General features: G+C 36.8%; 1 protein-coding gene across 2 annotated transcripts in view; it reads right to left on the reverse strand.

Annotated features, from left to right (window-relative positions):
* Nucleotides 1-22,024, reverse strand: part of SEC23A (SEC23 homolog A, COPII component) — a 61,135-nt gene that overhangs the window by 25,714 nt on the left and 13,397 nt on the right. Inside the window, exons 6-13 of one of the 2 annotated variants that reach the window (XM_009005963.5) lie at nucleotides 21,209-21,288; nucleotides 20,031-20,175; nucleotides 13,523-13,681; nucleotides 12,421-12,536; nucleotides 9,563-9,686; nucleotides 7,737-7,817; nucleotides 6,134-6,223; nucleotides 4,454-4,560 (exon numbers count right to left, since the gene is read on the reverse strand). In XM_009005963.5, coding sequence (XP_009004211.2) covers nucleotides 4,454-4,560; nucleotides 6,134-6,223; nucleotides 7,737-7,817; nucleotides 9,563-9,686; nucleotides 12,421-12,536; nucleotides 13,523-13,681; nucleotides 20,031-20,175; nucleotides 21,209-21,288 — 902 coding nt within the window. The remainder of the gene's footprint in view (nucleotides 1-4,453; nucleotides 4,561-6,133; nucleotides 6,224-7,736; nucleotides 7,818-9,562; nucleotides 9,687-12,420; nucleotides 12,537-13,522; nucleotides 13,682-20,030; nucleotides 20,176-21,208; nucleotides 21,289-22,024) is intronic. The other variant, XM_035260387.3, reaches the window with a different exon arrangement.

The raw sequence follows: 22,024 nt of genomic DNA on the forward strand, positions 1-22,024 counted from the left end.
ATTTACTAGTCCAGTCGCCATGGTGGCACACATCTGTAGTCCCAGTTATTCAGGAGGCTAAATTGGGAGAATCACTTAAGCCCAGAAGTTTGAGTTCAGCCTGAAAAACAGCAAGACCCTAGCTCTAGGCTGGTTGTGGTGGCTCACACCTGTAATCCCAACACTTTGGAAAGCTGAGGCAGGCAGATTGCTTGAGTTTAGGAGTTTGAGATCAGCCTCAGCAACACTCCATCTCTACTAAAAATACAAAACTAGCTAGGCATGGTGGTGTATGCCCGTAATCCCAGCAAATCTGGAGAAGAGAATTGCCTTAACCTGGGAAACAGAGGCTGCAGTAAGCCAAAATGGCACCATCGCACTCAAGCCTGAGTGACAGAGCAAGACTCTGTCTCCAAAAAAAAAAAAAAAAGCCTTTAAAGTCATAAAATAAGTAAGTTTTAAAAAAACAAAGATTATTTTTTTTAAGAGACGAGGTTTCACTCTATCATCCAAGCTGGAATGCAGTGGCATGATCATGGTTCAAGTGGCGCAATCTTGATTCACCTCAACTTCAGACTCCTGGGCTCCAGCAATTCTCCCGCCTCAGCCTGCTGAGTAGCAGGACTACAGGCGTGGATCGCCATGTCCAGCTAATTTAAAACAATATTTTAAGAGATTAGGGTCTCACTATGTTGCCCAGGCTAGTCTTCAACTCCTGAACTCAAGTGATCTTCTTTTCTCAGCCTTCCAAAGCACTGGGATTATAGGCATGAGCTACCATACTCGGCCAAAAAAAGATTTTTACAAGTAAAAATAATAGCATATATGTATGTCTATACACACAGATACTCATGTCCGTATATCCAACTTTAAAATTTTATTTTTTTAAATTTTGTTAAAGCAGAAAAATAGAAATACAAAAATAAAGATTTTCTCTCAGCCTAAGTAATTCTTGTTTATTCCGCTATAAATAAAGTACCAGAAGTTTCTCATTGATCTTTCTATCATTAGTTATAAAAATCACATAATTAAAATTACTTTGTATTCTTTTCTCTTCAGTTAATACCCTGACTAAAACCAATTAAAAATTAGTAAGTAAAAATTTCAGTCTAAGGGATTAATCTGATATTACACATAAAATAGCTGCCATTTGTTAAATCCAAATGTTGTATAAATCCAATCTAGTCAAACTGATCCTGGGTAGACATGGCAATACATTTTATCTGTTTGTTTGTTTGTTTAATATTTCAGACATAGTGACCAGCAAGACTGGCAATACTTAGTAGACTTCCTGAAAATAAATCCTGAACCACTTTTACATGTAAGAGTGATCCTAAGGGAACTCAGGAAGTAGCATGTTTAAAATTCTTCTCCCTTCTTTCTGTATTTTTAATTTTCTTTCAGTAAGCAAATAATTATTAAATGTTTCCCAGATGGTTGAAACATGTGAATTATCTCAGTGTAGTAAACAGTAAGAGGCAGAAAAGAATGAGAATGTATAAAAGAAGACACTGGTAATTTTGAAAGTTATGTTTTAATGCAATTTAAAGACTTCATGATTATACTAATGGTTTAGTGTTTTATTATTTTAATTTTAAAAATCAAAGAATTAAAAGCAACACTGTTTGAATCAATACTTTCTCAACTTGACTGACCATAATTCATTTGCCTTAATCTAAACTACAAAGATGACTTTTTTTATTCTGAAAATATAATGGTACAACAGAGGAAATACATTGCAAGTGAATACATGCAAATTTACTAATTATTATTTGTTTAGACATAAATTAAAAGGTATGCTCTTAAAGTCAAGTTTAAAGGGCTTCTGGACATTGTAAAAATCTGTCTTCTACATTTCCCATACCCCTTCACTGTGATTCTTACAACTTTAGTTTAAACCAAAATTCCTAGATCAAAGTTATTTTCTATATGAAAAATGGAGTAACTTTGCCTTCTCAGGAGCCTTTATTTTCATATGGCTTATTCACTTAACAAAAACACTTGCCTAGGCCTCTAAAGTGATATTCTTAGTTTAAAAAAAAAATCAAGGTGCTCTGATCATTGGAAATGGTTGGGATAAGTTAACTTGAAAAGATGGATGCTTTTGGTAAGACACAGACACAATGCTATAAATGGCACCATAACACACATATCTCTCCGCAAATGGCCTCATAAATTCTATGCAAACTGAAAATATATAAGCCCATAACATTTCTCACAAATAGCACCCTCTGTCTTGAAAGAGTAATCTAACCTTTTAAAAATTTTCATATTAAAGATATTTCAAACAAAGACAGTAAGAAGAGTGGAATAAACTTCTATATATCCATCACCTAGATTCATCAATTGTTAGCATTTTAACACATCTGCTTTATCAGTCTCTCTCTCCATTTATATACATAATTTTTGGCTAAACTTTTCTAGATTAAGCTGGAGATATTACGACCTTCTGCCCTAAATATTTCCGTGTATATCTCCACGGAACAAAAAAAAGTCTCTTATATAGCCCCAATTATTAAATTCATGAAATCTAACACTGATATAATGCTATTGTCATATAGAAAGACCATATTCATATTTCCCCAATTGTCTAATAATGGGGTCTACAGCAAATTTTTCCCTGACATCATATTTTGTCTAGGACCACACACTGGCATTAGTGGTAATGTTTCTTTAGTATCCTTTAATCTGGACCGGTTACTCAGACTTTCTTTGTCTTCCAAGACATTTTTGAATAGTATAAACAAGTGACTTTGTAAAGTCTCTCATGTGGATATCATTGTTTCCTTAAGCAAATGTTCTGAATGTCCAATTTAGTGCACGTGCGTGTGTGTGTATGTGTGTGTGTGTGTGTGTGTGTTGAGAGGCATAAATCTGAGAAGTTTGCCAAGAATCAGTACTTCCAAGTTCCTTATCTGAAATCTGAACAAATCAAAGGAAAGGTTCAGTTGACATTTTTTCTTCAAATGAATAATATATTCCCTTGACGTTGTTCCAGAATGTTAAGTCAAAGCAAAGTAACAGAACAGGACACTAAATCTATGTACAATCCTGTGCTAAGTAACAGATCATCCAACACAACTAATATTCAAATGTTGGGTTCACGTCCATCACTCACTAAGTCTAATGATTTTCAGGAATGAAGCTAAAGTTTAAGTACAGTTAATGAAAATGAGAGCTACAGATGCCCTCCTTGTCCACTGTCTAGACCATGACTAACCTGGGTAAGTTTATTGATCAACACTTTCCCTATCCAGACAACCAAGTTCAAGACAAACAGTTTAGAGATAAAAGCCTGTTCACTTCTAGATTCACCTCATCTAAAAATCTCCTCCTAACCTCGTTCCACAATTATTTTCCTTTTGTTTTATACTTCACAAATACATAAAGATACCAAAGTAGCAAAGAACTAATTTATTCCTAATTCTTAATAAAAAGAAGGGTACTAAATTCAGTTCAATTTGTTGTCTCTGCAAATGCTGGGTAAAGAGCACATGAACAAATAAATACACACCTTATTTAGAGAATCTATCACAAAGATAGGAATGAAAAAAGCTATCTGTTGTGCCTACTTATCCCTTTTGGGGACCCTGCATATATCAACAAATTAGTACACTACTATCTTACACAAAATATTACCCTGTAGTCAAATCTGTTAGATAGAGACTTTATCTTTTACGGTCTCAACAAGGCTAGTCAGTGTCATATGTGAACCACTGCCATGAGGTAAGAAGAGGAACTGAGAATAAATACTTAGAAACTGAGCAACTTCAAAAAGTAATCTTGTGTCTTATTAATCTAATAATAAGAAACAGAGTTTTAATTCTAATCATTTTTCTAATTTCATTTTTCTAGTAATTCATTTTTATTGTATTTAATAAAAGAATCTGTACCCAAAGGATTAGGAAAGAAAACACAACTGGCCCTTTACCACAGAAAAGGTGAGGACTAGTCTATACCACACCATCATATAGGAGGAGGCTAAGTATGTTCACAGATTCTGCATTCATACTCTCTGACAACAGAATCTACCCCACAAAGCAGAAACTGAGTAAAGGCTTAACAAATAAATTAAATTACTAATAACACTTGAAAAACATAGCTAAGAATTTTTATCACTAATTGAAAAATAATGAGATCAATTACCGTGCTATATCATTTATATATAATGAATTATATATATTATTGACTATTGTAGGTAAATGTTTGATTTTTCTCCTCTCATATGAATGAGGTAAGTAAAATAATATTTTGAAGAGTGTGTCTTAGAAGTACTTTCTAAAAATTGCTCTTACACTTCTTGGCAATGAACCTGTAGCAAACAAGCTGGGTTAGAAAGCAATAAAATACTATTCGTCACGAATATTCACTTGCTAGACATGGATGTCACCCAAAATAGGAATCCAGTTTAGAAACACGATCCAGTTAGTTGTGATTTGAAAATCAAATCAAATCTCTAACAAATGCAACTTACTTCCTAGCAATTGTGGTCACTCGGATGCGTCTCTGCCCACTTGAATGCTGATACTGAGTCACAAACTGGATTGCACCACGGCCTCCTTGAGGAATTGGAGCATTGTGCTATATAAAAACAGTGGAGTAAAACCTAAGCGAAATTTACTATGCTGTTGTCATATAATCACAGGCTACGTGTCCTAGCACTAAAAAAATTCATTCTAAAATTGATTAGAAGGTACTTATTTCAAGTGCATACAAAACAGTTATGATTTGTTACACAGAAGAGGAGAAATTAATTGGGAGAGGAAGAAAGTAATGAAGAATGAGAGTAGTAAGTCCTGCTAGGAAATCAATTTTCAAGTAATATATAAGCCAGAGGTATATGAAAGAACAAAGAAAAGGGAGATCACAAAGAAATAATCAAGACCTAAGTGAGTCCATTTAAGCCAAATTGCATAGGTTGAATATCCCTTATCCAAAATGCTTGGAACCAGAAACATTTCAGATTCTGTATGTTTTCAAGCCTTATACCAACTGAACATCCCCAAATTCAAAAATCCCAAATCCAAAATGCTCTCCAATGAGCATTTTCTTTGAGTGTCATGTCTACATTCAGAAAGTTCCAGATTTTGAAACATTTCAGATTTCAGCTTTTCAGACTTGAGATATTCAACTTGTAACTAAATAAAGAGAAATTGAGCTAAGTCATCCTCCCCTAGATATAAAAGATGAAAACAGGCTGGACGTGGTGACTCACGCTTGTAATCCCAGCACTTTGGGAGGCCAAGGCAGGTGGATCACCTGAGGTCAGGAGTCCGAGACCAGCCTGACCAATATAGTGAAACCCCATCTCTAAAAAGAAAAAAAAAATTTTTTTTAAAGATGAAAACAGAACTTTTTAGAACACAATCATATGATGAACAAATAACCAATGAAAGATTAATGACAAGAAACTAATAGTAATACATAATAATTGTCATCAGAAAGAAATATAAGTAGTCAATAGGAAAACTTTCTTCATGCCCTCTGACAACAGACATTCTTGCTTTGTTTTTTTGTGTTGTTTTGTTTTGTCAATAAGAGTCAATATATTTCTTATAAATTTTAATGTTTAAAAAAAAATACTGCGCCTGTCTTAGGAAAGCTGTTAATATTTTATGGTACATTTTATGCCCAAAAACTATTAATTCATAAGTCAGTAATTTGTATTATTCTTCAATGTGATTAATTACCTCCTGTAACAAAAAAAAAAAACTTTCCAAGTATGACTACTTTCCAGTATTTGTCTATGGATTTTGACATATCAGACTTTCTTGTAGGAGGACTTATATATCATAATACACTTTGTGACAACTAAGAAGAGCTAGACATCTAATTGCAAAAATGTGTAATTGAAGGCAATTTTAAATAACTACCTTTATCCTTCAATTTTATATTCAAAAAAGAAGAAAACAGACTGAAAGTTGGAATACCCAAAGTTTGGCCTTTGTAGGTTTCCCTGTATTTCTATTACAATGTCTCCAGCAAGGAGTTTAGCCTTGAAAAATGAAAAAAAAAATGACAAATATAAATTCCAATACAGAAGATAAATTTTGGGTCATATTTACCACAGGGGAAAAAAATATGAACTATTCATAGCCTAAAGTACATACTTATTCAAAAATACATTTTGATATTCAAATGTAAAAAGCCATACCTGATTGACAACCTCAAAATATATGGCTAAGGTTGTAGTGGGACTAAGTCCACATATCTTCCACTGACAAGTGCCACCTGTTCCTATCTCCTGTAAAAATAAAATTTAGCATGTTTTAAAACTAGAGACAATTTTTTAGTAGTAGTAGTAGTAGTAATTTTGAGATGGAATCTTGCTCTGTAGCCCAGGCTGGAGTGCAGTGGCTCGATCTCGACTCACTGTAACCTCCGCCTCCCAGTTCCTGGTTCTAGCAATTCTCCTACCTCAGCCTCCCAAGTAGCTGGGATTACAGGCATGAGCCACCATGCCCAGCTAATTTTTGTATTTTTTAGTAGAGATGGGGTTTCACCATGTTGGCCAGACTAGTCTTGAATTCCTGACCTCGCGATCCACCTGTCTCGGCCTCCCAAATTGCTGGGATTACAGGCGTGAGCCACCATGCCCAGCCACAATTTATTAATTTTATATTAAGATGAGAAAGGAAAAAGACCACAGTTAAAAAAAAAAAAAAAGTCATGTTTCAAGTTAATTCAATGATGTTAAGAGCTTAAAATGTTTTAAGACCATAAGTATATTACAAAATAAAATTAGGCATTTTTTACGTAATAAAAAATAAATTTTACATAATAAAAGTAAAATTCAAATTCTTGCTAAGTACATTACAAAAGTATTAATATAAGTTCTTCATACTGTTGTCTTCAAAAGCATATGTTATTTAACAGAGTAATTACAACTAACATTATATCCTTCTATCCAACTACTTGATCTGCATAAAGAAAAACTGATTTAACATACAATATATGCATTTAGGAACACAGGTTCTCTGAATGAGAATTGTTAAGCACTCTGATTCCCAAGAAAATGGCATATAGATAGACCTTAACCATGCAAACTGCTTATATATATTAATTTTTTAACTTTGTCATTTTTAAAGTTGATTACCTGCTGTGTATTATTTGTCCCATCATCCTCTCTACAGCTACATGATTCTACCATTTTAGAGTGCATTATATCTCCATTAAATTGGATAAGAAGAACATAAGGAACTGAAATTCCAAATCTGGCTAATTTGGTTACTTTTTTAAAAATTCTGGTAACAAAAATCAATCTAGAGCTAATTTTAACTTTCAGAAGTCTCTAAATTTCCAAATCATAAGTTTGTTGTTTTTCTGTTTTTTGGGGGTTTTTTTTGGCACACGGGGCAAGATTTAGGCACAAAAAAATAGAAGACTGATGACAGTACAAAAGTTTTAATTCAGGACTGGATGGGAAAAGGGTATGCAGAAAGAGCAACCACAAATAGAGGTATACCAATAGGAAGCTGAACCACATAAAGCAACCAATATAATAATTTTGAAAGGAATGCTGTAGGTGCCACCCCAAGTCTTCGTTGGTGCTATCTGGTACATTCACTGTATTTTCTTTTTTTCTTTTTTAGGGGGGATGATGGGTGGGCAACAGGATCTCTCTATGTTGCCTGAGCTGGTCTCTAACTCCTGGGCTTAAACAATCCTCCTGCCTTAGCCTCCCAAGTAGTTGGGATTACAGGTGGAAGCTACAGTTCCTGGCCCTGTATTTTCTTTTTAGAATAAAGGTGACTTACATTTTCAGACACACAGGGTCCTTTAGAATTGAGCGACACACAGGGTCCAATAGCTCCTGAAATCTTTATTTCCCTTGAGGTCTGCAAAATAAGAATAGAGCATGTTCGGTTTCCTCAAAGGTAAGTTCAAATGTTCAGCTACAGGTATATAAGAGTATAAGATATTCATCTATATTTAAAACTCAAAAGCCAATGAAAATATACTAACAATAAAAATAATAAATCGATGAGCATTTCTATGCTCACTGCCAAATTTAAAATCTGGTACCAATCTAATTTCAGTCTTCTATTTCCATTAGCACATAGTGGGTCTCCGTTTGGGAACCTCATCCTGACTTCGCACTCCTACCTACCCACCCAAATTCACATGTCCTAATCCAAAACCTTAGACTCCCTATTCTGTTTTTCCTCCTACAGAAAATTCATCACCAAAATTGGCCTCTCCCCAGTCTCTCTGCCACCAAACTTTAAGCTATCACAATACCTTCTACCTAAAACAAAAAATTAGAAAGCCTACTTTTGTTTTCTTACTTGAGATGACATATCCAGAATACCACTGTCAGATGAATCTTACCCAAAATACCTAGTATGACTTCTGCCTACACACACTTCTCCACAGTACAAACGACTTCTCCGAATTTAAGCTGTAAGCTATTTCCCCTCATTCCAATAGAAAGCATCAACTCTCACTGGGCAGTTTTCTCAAAGATACAATGCTGATTCTCACCTCTATGCCTCTCCTCACACTGGGTTCCTAAATAAAATACATTATCCTCTGACATCTTTAAAAGACAACTGTAAGTCACACTCCCCTAGAATAAATTGTCCTATATATATTTACTATTACATCATTCTATTATATGTACTGTTTTATCTTTTCCTGCCTCTCTATCAAGACCAAGATCTGTACCTTAGATATCCCTAGACATCTGTGTAATTTCCCAGCATAACATTGGGCATATAGCAAGCATTCAACAAACAATAAATATTTAATGAAAATTCAAAATTAAGCTTAGAATTAATTTAAATTAATAAGAATCAATTAGGATTAGAAGCACTAAGCCTTTGGGTATTTGAAATCAATGATAGAATTATACAATAACAACTAATCATAAAACAATTACTGATTATCCAAAAGGCAAAAAGCAGTTTCCTCTTGAGTTAGATAACAGTTCCTATCATTAACCTAGCACTAACATAAATAGATTTGGCTCTACAAAAGATAAAACAGCCAGGTGTGGTGGCTCACGCCTGTAATCTCAGTGCTTTGGGAGGCCGAGACAGGCAGATCACCTGAGTCTGAGACCAGGAGTTCGAGACCAGCCCAGTCAACATGGTGAAACCCCATCTCAACTAAAAATACAAAAATTAGCCAGATGTGGTGGCACATGCCTGTAGTCCCAGCAACTTGGGAGGGTGAGGCTGGAGAATCACTTGAAACCAGGAGGCAAAGAGCCAAGATCAGGCCACTGCACTCCGGCCTGGGCAACAGAGGAAGACTCTGTCTCAAAAAAATAAAAATAAAAAAGATAAAACATACCTTAAAGATTTAAACCCTATATAAAAGAAACAGTAAAAAGTTAAGGAATATTTTACCAATATTATTCTACTTTTCTAATAATTGTTCAGAAATGCTCAAGTATAGTCTCACACACTTAATAATGATACTCTTCAGGTGAAGAAAATCTCTAACTCAGGTTTCAATATAAAATAATTACAATTGTGAAAGTAAATATTAAATTTGATTAATGCTATTTTAGAATTATACTCAAGCCTATAAGTTATCTCTTGATAACAGAACAAACATGTCGAGTTTTGGTTCTTACCTTTATTTCTAGTGTACCACCAAAGCCCATTTTAAACTGTCCATGCATGTCTTTGGTAAAGACTCTTTGAAAAGTTTGTTTGAATAAGGAAGTATTGAAAGAATCACCCATTACCATGTATCCTCTGCATGGAAAGGACAAAAGAACATACTTGACACAGTTACCAAGTCCATGTGTTAAAATCGTAGAAGAAAAAAATGTACTGCATTATTAATTTTTAATATTCAAATATATATGAGAATATCCTCATCCCACAAATAATCTCAATTCCGAGGGTAACAGAGTGCCCCTTACAGTTGCATTTGTCCTTGGTAATTTAAAAAAATTCTTCTTTAAATAGGCAATACATCCACCATACTATAATACTCAAAAGGTACAGAAGGGAATATAGTAACAAATGTGTTTCTCCTAGCCATCAACCAGTTCTCCATTTTGGTGAAGATACCTAATAGTTTCCAGCATGCATTCTCTTTTCTTTTTTTTCAGACTGGGTCTCGCTCTGTTGCCTAGACTGGAGTACAGAGGCACGATCACGGCTCACAGCAGCCGCAACCTCCTGGGCTCAAGTGATCTTCCTACCTCAGCCTCCCATGCAGCTGGACTACAGGTTGTGCCAACACGCCCAACTAATCTTTCTGTTTTTTTGTAGAGATAGGGTTTTGCCATATTGCCCAGGTTGGTCTTGAACTTCTGGGCTCAAACAATATGGTCACCTCAGGCCTCCAAAGTGCTAGGATTACAGGCGTGAGCTACCTATCCGGCCTATTCTCACTCTTAAAAATAAGTATGTGTGTGTATGTATATGTATGTATTATCTGGTCACATGAAACATTCATGTTATGCCAAGCAAATGAGAATGGAAGAAAATTAAGAGAGTATTTTCACTTTTTGCATTTACTTTAAATTTGTTTGAATAAGCATATACCTGCTTTTTTAATTTTAAAAAGTTTTTTAACATTAATTGGAAAGTGAAAAATTATTTTGGTACCATTCCTTCTCTAGTTGTCAAAAATCAGTTTGGCAACAACATACTGTCAGTGAAGCTACAGAAAAGCAGGCACTCTCATACGCTTCTCCTGGGAATGCAAAATAATACAAACCCAGTACAGAGCAACTTGAGAATATCTAACAAAATTATACATGGATCTCCTCCTTAATCCAGCACCCCACTAACAGTAATCTGTCCCAAAGATACTCTAGCAAAACAAAATATACGCCACAAGGTTATTCACTGAAGTACTATTTATAATAAAAGTTTTTCCTTTTTTAAATACCCCATTTTAAACACAAACTCAGAATAATAGAAAATTGAAAACAATCCAAATAATCATGTGTTTAGAGACTAGTTGAAAAAACATCACATCCACACAGTGCAGTAATATACTGCTACAGACTGATTTCTAGGATATAAGTGAAAATCAAAAAGTGGAGAAAGATGTATAAAACATTCTGTTTATATAAAAAGGGGTATACACATATGCATAGAAATATTTAGATATACTTGCTCACATTTTTAAAATATTTTAAGTATTACTTAAATATCAATAAAAGATACAATCAAAAATCAAAATAGGCAAAAGAATAAAACTGATGTGATATAACTAATTGATCATAATTTTACTTTTGATACTATTAAAAGTTTTTATGTTATCTCTGATGCTTATTAGATATTGTATCCTTTTAAATATTGTTATTTATGTTACTGGTATATAAATATATAATTAAACTTTGTACACTGACCTTGACCCAGAAGTCTTGCCAATTTCACATATTAATTCCAATATTTACAGATTCTTTCCGATTTTCTACAAACATGTTATCTATGATGATCTATGTTATCATTATACCTAATAATGCATCCTAGATTAATGACAATTTATATACAAATATCCAGAACAGGCCAGTGTGGTGGCTCACATCTGTAATCCCAGCTACTCAGGAGGCTGAGACAGGAGAATTGCTTGAACCAGAGAGGCGGAGGTTGCAGTGAGCTGAGATCACGCCATTGCACTCCAAAACAAGAGCTAATCTCCGTCTCAAAAAAAAAAAAAAAAAACATAAAAAATATCCAGAACAGGCAATTATCAACTGTCTAAGGCTGAGAGGGTGGTGAGAAGGGAAAGGAGGGAGTAATGGCAAGTGACTGCTAATGGGTACAAAGTTTCTAGGGTAATGCAAATGTTCTAAACAAATTATGGTGATGGCTGTGCATCCTGTGAAAATACTAAAAGCATCAAATTTTACATTGTAAATGGTAAGTTTATGGTACGTGAATTATATCTCAAAAATGCTGTTAATATAATAAAACAAAATAATGACTTGAAGATATCAAAGTGAGCTTTACAAACACTCTTGGACCTGCCAGGCGTGGTGGCTCACGCCTATAATCCCAGCACTTTGGGAGGCTGAGGCAGGTGGATCACCTGAGTTCAGGAGTTCAAAACTAGCCTGACCAACATGGAGAAACTCCATCTCTACTAAAAAAACAAAATTAGCCGGGTGTGGTGGCACATGCCTGTAATCCCAGCTACTTGGGAGGCTGAGATGGGAAAATCACTTGAACCCGGGAGGGCGGATGTTGCAGTGAGCAGAGATCACACCATTGCACTCCAGCCTGAGCAACAAGAGTGAGACTCCATCTCAAAAAAAAAAAAAGAGGATTGGACCTTTTTAACTCCATATTTTAGAAAAAATTTAAAAGTGTGCTTTACTGAAAGGTGTACCAAAAGCTATTACATATGTGTTCTCTGAAGTAGTGGGAAGATGACATTTTTCCCTAAGCGGTAATTATTGGTTTATATCAGTAAATGTCCTCATTTGCTTGTAATTACAAAAACTGCAAAAGTTTAAATACATACCCAGTAAGATTGGGACAGCATTTCATCTCCAGGAGACCTGTCTGATCTAATGCACATGCATAGATATCAATAACATGGCCAGTCGTAGCAGCTCGATTAGCCAATGCTTCAAAATGCTACAAAAGATTTTTTAATTAAAATAATATACAAAATCGTCCTTCAATATTTTTTCCATAAAAATATATATATGTATATATATTGATAATGACTATCAAAAAATACAAGATGATACAGCACAAACCAAACTAAAACTGAACTCTAGAGAATTAAAAAATTAACAGAGACATTAACAAATAGAACCAATAGGCTGGGCATGGTGGCTCACACTTACAATCCCAGCACTTTGGGAGGCTGAGATGGGTGGATCACCTGAGGTTGGGAGTTCAAGACCAGCCTGACCAACATGGAGAAACCCCATCTCTACTAAAAATACAAAAATCAGTCGGGCATGATGGTGCATGCCTATCATCCCAGCTACTCTGGAGGCTGAGGCAGGAGAATCGCTTGAACCCAGGAGGCAGAGGTTGTGGTAAGACGAGATCGCGCCATTAACTCCAGCCTGGGCAACAAGAGCAAAACACGGTCTCAGAAAAAAAAAAGAAAAGAAAAAAACAAATAGAACCAATATAAGAGACTCAAAAATTAACATCAAACTGTACTTACACAAACCCAAAAATGGGAAGTCAGATGAACATAAAACAACTCACAAGAAAATGATGGACTATTTAAGCTATGAACAATATTCATATCTGAAGAAAAAATTAAAAACTGCCTCTTGGAAGTGAAAAACTGAAAAATGTGAAAACAGAAAGAAAGACATTCTTTAACATGAATATTTAAAAAGGCATAGAATGTTTCTCTCAGGAATGATTTTTAAGGAGATACCTACTGATACCTACTATTAAATGTTTAACTATTTCAAAGCAGAAAAATTATAACAAGTTATCAAGAAAAAAATGAATATTTCTCTAATTCCCAATAGCAGTTATAGTATCAAACTATATAATATCAATTTCTATCAAAAACTATTTTTATTATTCTTCTTCTAGCAAATGAATGCCTGTTTCCCAATAAGGCAAAAAGATTTAAAAGTCAAAATTACCTTAGTTCCTTTTTTAACATATTTGGCATTGTCTTTTTCAATGTCATGCCACGATCTTATAGGTGTCTTTAACTCATCTCCAACCACCATTCCAGGCCCCTGAGTAGCAGGACCACCAATGAACATCATGATACGAGCACCAGTATTGGGAAAAGTACACTATTAAAAAACAAAGTCAAGAGTTTAAAAGAAAACATATGCATATACATTTCTGATAATGGTTTATATATTCCTTCTAAATAAGAGAAAAGCATATATTTTCTAAGAAATAAAATAATCAAATGTTTACAATAAAATTTAAAAACAAAGGTGAACAACATTTTTTTTTAAATCCTATGGTAAATAGTAGTACATTCCTAATTCTAAACTAATCTATAAGCCTAATTCCTATAAACAAGGATATCTCTCCTACCTAACTCATCTCAGACTGGGAAGAGTAGAGAGAGAAATGGAAGAGTGAACATTTTTTTGTTTTTTGGGGGTTTTTTTTAGAGACAGTCTCACTATGTTGCCAACGCTGGATTTGAACTCCTAGGCTCAAGTGATCTTCCCACTTGGGCTTTCCAAGTAGCTGGAATGAGAAGAACATGCCACTGTACCTGGTTCTTCTGTTTTGTTGTTGGTGTTTCACTTTTGTTTTTGATGTTTAGAACACAAATATGATTTAAAACAAAAAAAGGCCAGGCACAGTGGCACACACTTATAATTTGGAAGGCCGGTGGGGGGAGATAGATCACCTGAGATCAGGAGTTGAAAACCAGCCTGGACAGCATGGTAAAACCCCATCTCTACTAAAAATACAAAACAATTAGCTGGGTGTGGTGGCAGACACCTGTAATCCAGTTACGTGGAAGGCTGAGGCAGGACAATCACTTGAACCTAGGAGGCGGAGGTTGCAGTGAACTGAGATCACGCCATAGCACTCCAGCCTGGGCAACAAAGTGAGATTCCATCTCAAAAAAAAAAAAAAAAAAGAGACCAGACCCGGCGGTTCACACCTGTAATCCCAGCACTTTGGGAGGCTGAGGCAGGTGGATCACCTGAGGTCAGGAGTTCGAAACCAGTCTGGCCAACACAGTAAAACCCTGTCTCTACTAAAAATACAAAAATTAGCTGGGCATGGTGGCACACGCCTGGAGTTCCAGCTATTCAAGAGGCTGAGACAGGAGAATTGCTTGAACTCGGGAGGTGGAGGTTACAATGAGCCAAGATTGCACCACTGCTCGCTAGCCTGAGTGACAGAACAAGACTCCATCCCCACCCCTAAAAAGAAAGGAAGAAAGAAAGAAACATAAGAATGCATGACTTATACTTTTAGTTCAAGTTAACAGATTGAATACCCCAATCTACTTCCCCTTCCTCACAAGATGCCAGTGAAATAAGAGAAAAGTTATGTTTTGTACAAATCACTTGAGGCCAGGAGTTCCAGACCAGCCTGGCCACCATGGAGAAACCCTGTCTTTACTAAAAAAATACAGGCTGGGCGTAGTGGCTCACGTCTATAATCCCAACACTCTGGGAGGCCAAGGCGGGTAGATCACAAGGTCAAGAGTTCGAGACCAGCCTGGCCAACACGGTGAAATCCCCTTTCTACTAAAAATACAAAAAAACTAGCCAGGCATGCTGGTGGGCACCTGTAATCCCAGCTACTTGGAAGCCTGAGGCAGGAGAATCACATAAACCGGGAAGAGGAGGTTGCAGTGAGCTGAGATAGCACCACTGCACTCCAGCCTGGGCAACAACAGTGAAACTCCATCTCAAAAATAAATAAATAAATAAATTTAATTAAATCATATGGTTAACAAATCTGGAGAACAAGAAGTTGCCTTCTACTTATTTGTATACACCATTGCATATTGTTTAAATGTTTTCACAAGGTATGCTTACTTCTATAACTTCCTTAACTAGTAACAAAAATATCCTCTTCATTCTAATATTTAATAGCAGTCATGTAAAGCTGAAAAAATGAAGAGCAAGAGCAAATAAAACTATATACACATACTTTCATAAAAATACAACACAAAGAACCTCCAAACTTCAAATTTTCTATAAGTGGGGAAAAAAAAAACTACTAAATCCTCATGAACCACATCTCCCATGCTCTCACTGCAAGTCTTCAAAAAGATCAAGGGCAGTTTGGGAAGAGAAAAGAGGGAAGCAAACAGCAGGCCTAGAAGAACAACTACAGATTGAAATGAAAACTTAGTAAGAGACACTAAAGAAAAGAAAAAAAAAAGAGAATGCAAATGAAACAAAGAAATAGACTACCGAAACAAAAAGCAAGCAAAGAAGAGTAAATTTATATATAATGGGAGTTTTTGGTTCTTTTCTGAAACAGTCTCACTCTGTTGGCAGGCTGGAATGCAGTGGCACAATCTTGGCTCACTGCAACTTCCGTCTCCCAGGCTCAAGCAATTCTCCTGCCTCAGCCTTCAGAGTAGCTAGGATTATAGGTGTATGCCACCATGCCTGGCTAATTCTTATATTTTTAGTAGAGACAGGGTTTCACCATGTTGGCCAGGCTGGTCTCAAACTCCTGACCTCATGTAATCCACCCACCTCAGCCTCCCAAAGTGCTGGGATTACAGACATGAGCCACTGTGCCCAGCCAGGAGCTCTTAAAAAAGATGAAACAAAGGAACAAAACTAATATTTAAAGCTATAAGAAAACTTTACAGGAAAAAATACATATAAAAGAGGGCCTACCACTTACTAGAGAAAAATTAACCTGCAACAAAAACCCTCCAAGGAAAAATGCCTCAAGGCCGTCAAGAAAATGATCAAATAATTTATAAAAGCAAGAAAATAAGACTGGCACCAGCCTTCTCAAAACACATCAGCCGAGGTGGGAGAATCACTTGAGACCAGGAGTTCAAGACCAGCCTAAGCTACATGGCAAGACTCTGTCTCTAAAAACTTAAAAATTAGCTGGGCATGGTGGCATTGGCCTATAGTCCCAGCTACTTGGGAGGAGTCTGAGGTGGAAGGATTGCTTGAGACCAGGAGTTTGAGACTGCAGTGCTACAGTGAGCTATGATCACGTACTGCACTCCAGCCTGAGCAACAGAGGTTCTGTTTTAAAAAAAAATCAAAACATATCAAGGCAAGAAAACAATGAAGTATTTTCTGAAAACTCCAGGAAAAAAAATGAGAACCAAGGCTTTTTATATCCAACCAAGCTGTTCTTTGGCTATCAGCACCATAGGAAAAATGTTTAAACATTCAACAGCTCAGAAAATTCTGTACTCTTAAGTCTTCTTAAATAATTTACTAGCAGATACAAATAAAATAACAAAGAATAAATAAGCACACTAAGGGCAGTGGAGGGAAATAACCCACTTAACTTTTGAACATTGTATTTTATACTATATATTCTCAGAATATTAAACAAATAATGAGCTCTAACTCCTAAGCTTCTTTCTAACAGAGGTATAAGACAGAAACTCTGAAACTATTCTATATATTCTAGGACTGAGAAAATCCTAGGGCAAAGTCAAGTTGGAAACTGCTTAGGGCAAACCTGCCTCCCATTCTATTCAAAGTCATCCCTCTGCTCACTGAGATAAATGAATACCTGCCTGCCTCCTTTGGGAAAGGCTAATCAGAACTCAAAAGAATGCACCTCCCTGTGTCTCCCACCCACCTGTCTCTCACCTGCGTGAGACCTGAAAGCCCCTCCCTGCTTGAGTTGTCCCCCTATCTGGACGGAACCAACATACATCCTACATATACGTCTCCATCCTACATATACGTCTCCCAAAAATGTGTAAAACCAACTGTGCTCTGACCATGTTGGACACATGTCATCAGCACCTGCAGAGGCTGTGTCATGGGCATGTGTCCTTGTCATGGGCATGTGTCCTCAGCCTTGGCAAAACAAACTTTCTTTCTTGCTTTTTTTTTTTTTGAGACAGAGTCTTCCTCTGTCACCCAGGCTGGAATGCAGGGGCATGATCCCGGCTCAGGCAACCTCTGCCTCCCGGGTTCAAGTGATTCTCCTGCTTCAGACTCCCAAGTAGCTGGGACTACAGGTGGCTACCACCACACCCAGCTAATTTTTAGTACAGACAGGGTTTCAATACGTTGGTCAGGCTGGTGTCAAACTCCTGACCTCAAGCAATCCACCCACCTCGGCCTCCCACAGTGCTGGGATTACAGGCGTTAGCCAACAAAGCCAACCCAAAATTAACTTTCTAAATTAATTGAGACTGTCTCAGATATTCAGGTTCACAACCTCAGTTTGGAGAAAAAAATTATTTGTAAACTTTTTGTATCTTTTCTGTAAATTTGATAGTATTTTAAATTTTTTTAAAAACATTTTAAGGCCAGGTGCAGTGGCTCATGCCTATAATCCCAGCACTTTGGCAGGCTTAGGTAGATCACCTAAGGTTGGGAATTCGAGACCAGCCTAACATGGAGAAACCCCATCTCTACTAAAAATACAAAATTAGACGGGCATGGTGGTGCACTGCTGTAATCCCAGCTACTCAGGAGGCTGAGGCAGGAGAATCACTTGAACCCGGGAGGCGGAGGCTGCGGTGAGCAGAGATCGCACCATTACACTCCAGCTTGGGAAACAACGGCGAAACTCCGTCTCAAAAAAAAAAAAAAAAAATTTTTTTTTGAGACGGAGTTTCGCTCTTGTTACCCAGGCTGGAGTACAATGGCGCGATATCGGCTCACCGCAACCTCCGCCTCCCGGGTTCAGGCGATTCTCCTGCCTCAGCTTCCTGAGTAGCTGGAATTACAGGCACGCGCCGCCACCATGCCCAGCTAATCTTTTGTATTTTTAGTAGAGACGGGGTTTCACCATGTTGACCAGGATGGTCTCGATCTCTTGACCTTGTGATCCACCCGCTTCGGCCTCCCAAAGTGCTACGATTACAGGCGTGAGCCACCGCGCCCCGCCCAAAAATTTTTTTAATTATTTTGCCATTCTAAAGCTAAGATATGTATAGTATAAATTTTTCTAATTCTATTTAAAACCCCACTTATTGCACCACTGTTAACATCTGGGTGAAATTCTTTCCAGAATCCTGTCTGTACAAAACATATACAAGACAATACACTGGAGGAAAATACTTTACATAGATAAAATCATACACTCACTGTCCTATAACCTGATTTTTTTTTTTACTCAATATTATCTTATACATACCATTTCCCATTATACCGTGAAATATATTTTTTCCTCTCCTTTCCTGACACACAGCTCCTAAAAGCCTTGGAATCTGTAGAATGATAAGAGAATCTTTTGTTTTTTGGGCTTTTTGGTTGTTGTTTTTTTTTTTTTTTTTTTGAGATGGAGTCTCACTCTGTCACTTAGGCTGGAGTGCAGTGAGGCAATCTCAGCTCACTGCAACTTCCACCTCCCGGGTTCAACCAATTCTCCCTGCCTCAGCCTCCCAAGTAGTTGGGATCACAGGCGCCTGCTACCACACCCAGCCAATTTTTGAATTTTTAATAGAGATGGGGTTTTGCCATGTAGGCCAGGCTAGTCTCGAACTCCAGAGCTCAGGTGATCCTCCCATCTCAGCCTCCCAAATTGCTGGGATTACAATCATGAGGCACCCAGCCAAGAGTACCTTTTGTGTTATATAATGACTCCTAGGCCAGGCACAGTGGCTCACGCCTATAATCCCAGCACTTTGGAAGGCCAAGGCAGGCAAATCATCTGAGGTTGGGAGTTCGAGACCAGCCTGGCCAACATGGAGAAACCCCGTCTCTAAAAAAAAGGTGTCTCCTAGATATCTTCAAGATGTGGGCTGGTCATTCTAAAGCCTAAAGCATGATTAGAAGGTTGAGACTTTCAGTTCCACACCCCCATCCTCCAAGAGAGAGGGGATAATGGCTAGTGATGTAATCAATCATTCCTGTGTAGTAAGGCCTTCGTGAAAACCCAAAAGAGCACAGTTTGGAGAGCTTCCAGACAAATGAACATGTAGAGGTTCCTGGAGGGTGGTACCTCAGAGGAGGCAAAGAAACTTGGAACCCCTTCTCCCACACTTCACTCTATGCATTTAGTCCATCTGACTGTTCATCTATATTCTTTGTAATATCTCTATCATAAACCAGGAAACTTAAGTAAAGTGTTTCCTAGAGTTCTCTGAGCCATTCTAGCAAATTAATCAAACCCAAGGAGAGTGTCATAGGAACCTCCAATTTACAGCCAGTCTGTCAGAAGTATAGGTAACAACCTACTACTTGTGACTGGCACTGAAGTGGTGGACAGTCTTGTGGGACTGAGCCCTCAATCTGTGAGATGTGATGTTATCTCCAGTTAGACAGTAACAGAATTGAACTGAATTATAAGACACCCAGCTAGTATCAAAGGCAGAACTGCTTGGTTGGTATGTGGGGGAAAACCACAGAAGTATACTTTGTTGATGCTGAGTGAGAGAATAGGGAGGAAAAAAAGCAATCTGGTTCTTCCTATATCCTTACAATTACACACACACACACACACACACACTTACTTTACATTCCAAAATAAAACTATCTTCCCTACCTCCAGTAGTCCTACAGCTATGGAAAGTGCCACTCCGGAGGAACGCAAAGGTCTCTTTCCCTGTGGTACAGGCCAAGGGTCTCGCTGGAGTTCTCCCAGAAGATCTGTGAGATTCATGTCTATTTTCTGTACTGGTTGTAAGAATCTGAGAGACAAAATTAAATAAAAAGCCATTTGTAAATGTTCATGAGTGAGAGTCCAAGAAACAAATTTCACTTTCCTAAAAATAGAAAACAATACTTTGAACACACAGCAGACCCATGATTCTCAAACTTTCGTGTAGTACATGAGAACCAGCTAAAGGGCTTGTTTTAACACATATTGCCAGGTCCCAGTTCTAGAGTTTGTTTTGGTAGGTCTGGAGTGTCCCAAGAATTTGCATTTCAAATGCATTCCTAAATGCCACTTCATGCTATCAGCCCAGAAACCACATTTTGAATACAACTACAATAAACAAAACACTCAAACCAAGTATTACTTGAGGACTTCATCTTTCACTTACTAGCCTAGTTAAGTTTTAGGTTACTGAAATAATTAGGAGAAAATACATCAACTCAACTTTAGTAATACTACTTCTGATTAGAAAGCTTAGGGGGAAAGCTAGCAGGGTGCGGTGGCTCCTGGCACCTGTAATCCTAGCACTTTGGGAGGCTGACGCGGGAGGATCACAAGGTCAGGAGTTCGAGATGGTGAAACCGTCTCTAATAAAAATACGAAAATTAGCCAGGCATGGTGGCACATGCCTGTAATCCCAGCTCCTCGGGAGAGTGAGGCAGGATAATTGCTTGAACCCAGGAGGCGGAAGTTGCAGTGAGCCAAGATCGTGCCACTGCACTCCAGAAAGCGTAAGGGCTAAAGCTACTTCTAAAGCTAAGAAGAAAAAATAAAAAGCTTGGCCGCCCTAAAACCACACAAAAAGTTTTTTCCAAAGTTCAAAACAGAAAATAAGCAAAATATCAAAACTAAAGTAAATCCTCACATGGTTATGACAAAAAAAAATTTTTAATGAAATGATTTTGCCTCAATTCTTTAAAAAGTATGTTAATACAATTTACTTATATTCCTAAAAATATTTAACAATATAGTATCACTGAATGCCTATGTTCAAGGTAAGGGTATGGAAGGTTTAAAATAGCTACAGAAATGGTCAAATTCTCTTCACCATAGTTAATTATTACCTGTTGGAAGGAGGAGGCTGCTGTACCTGAGGACCACGTGTTGCTTGAGTAACCGGCACTTTAGAGAGACCCAGCATTTCCTGTAAAGAGATTACTTGTACAGTATTCATTTAATTACTTTTACAAAGATTTATCAGCTATTTATCATGTATAAAATGCTGTGCTAGACATTAGGAACACAAAAATAAAAAATACAAGGTCCCTTTCTCAGAAAACAAAGAGTCCAGTAGGAGAGATTATCAAGAAAACAAGAATGCAAAATAATCATCATGAGAGAGCAAAGTACAAGGTGTTATATAACCAAAGAGGAAGGATATTAGCTCAGAAACATTTTATTTCTAATTAATAGTAAAAGTAAATTGTCATGTAACTTAAATATCCATACTTCTTAATTTATATTCATTTATCCATTTCAGTAAACTACATCATAAGTACCTGCTAAGGCAGGAATATAATGGTAAAAACTAACTAGTCCCTTACTTCACGGAAATTAAATCAGAAAACAGAAATAAATCATCAGATAAATAAATGTAAAACTGAAACAGTAATAAGTAGTTATGAGACGGGGAGTTAGAAGGTTCCCATACTTGGTATGTATGTATATATTCATTTTCTAATGTAATTCCTAACCAAACTGCCAGCTTTGTTTTGAATTTCAGATATTTGCACAATTCCTCTCTAGACAAATAAAAATAATGTTATCACACTAAATTTTTCTTGAATCTAAATATGCTTAGTCATGAAGTACTAGAGTAATAAAACTATATAACAGAAAATCAAAGTCTAAAGAAGTACAAATATAAAATTAGTGAACTA

The sequence above is a fragment of the Callithrix jacchus genome, chromosome 8 (genome assembly GCF_049354715.1).
Source record: "Callithrix jacchus isolate 240 chromosome 8, calJac240_pri, whole genome shotgun sequence".
NCBI lineage: Eukaryota > Metazoa > Chordata > Mammalia > Primates > Cebidae > Callithrix > Callithrix jacchus.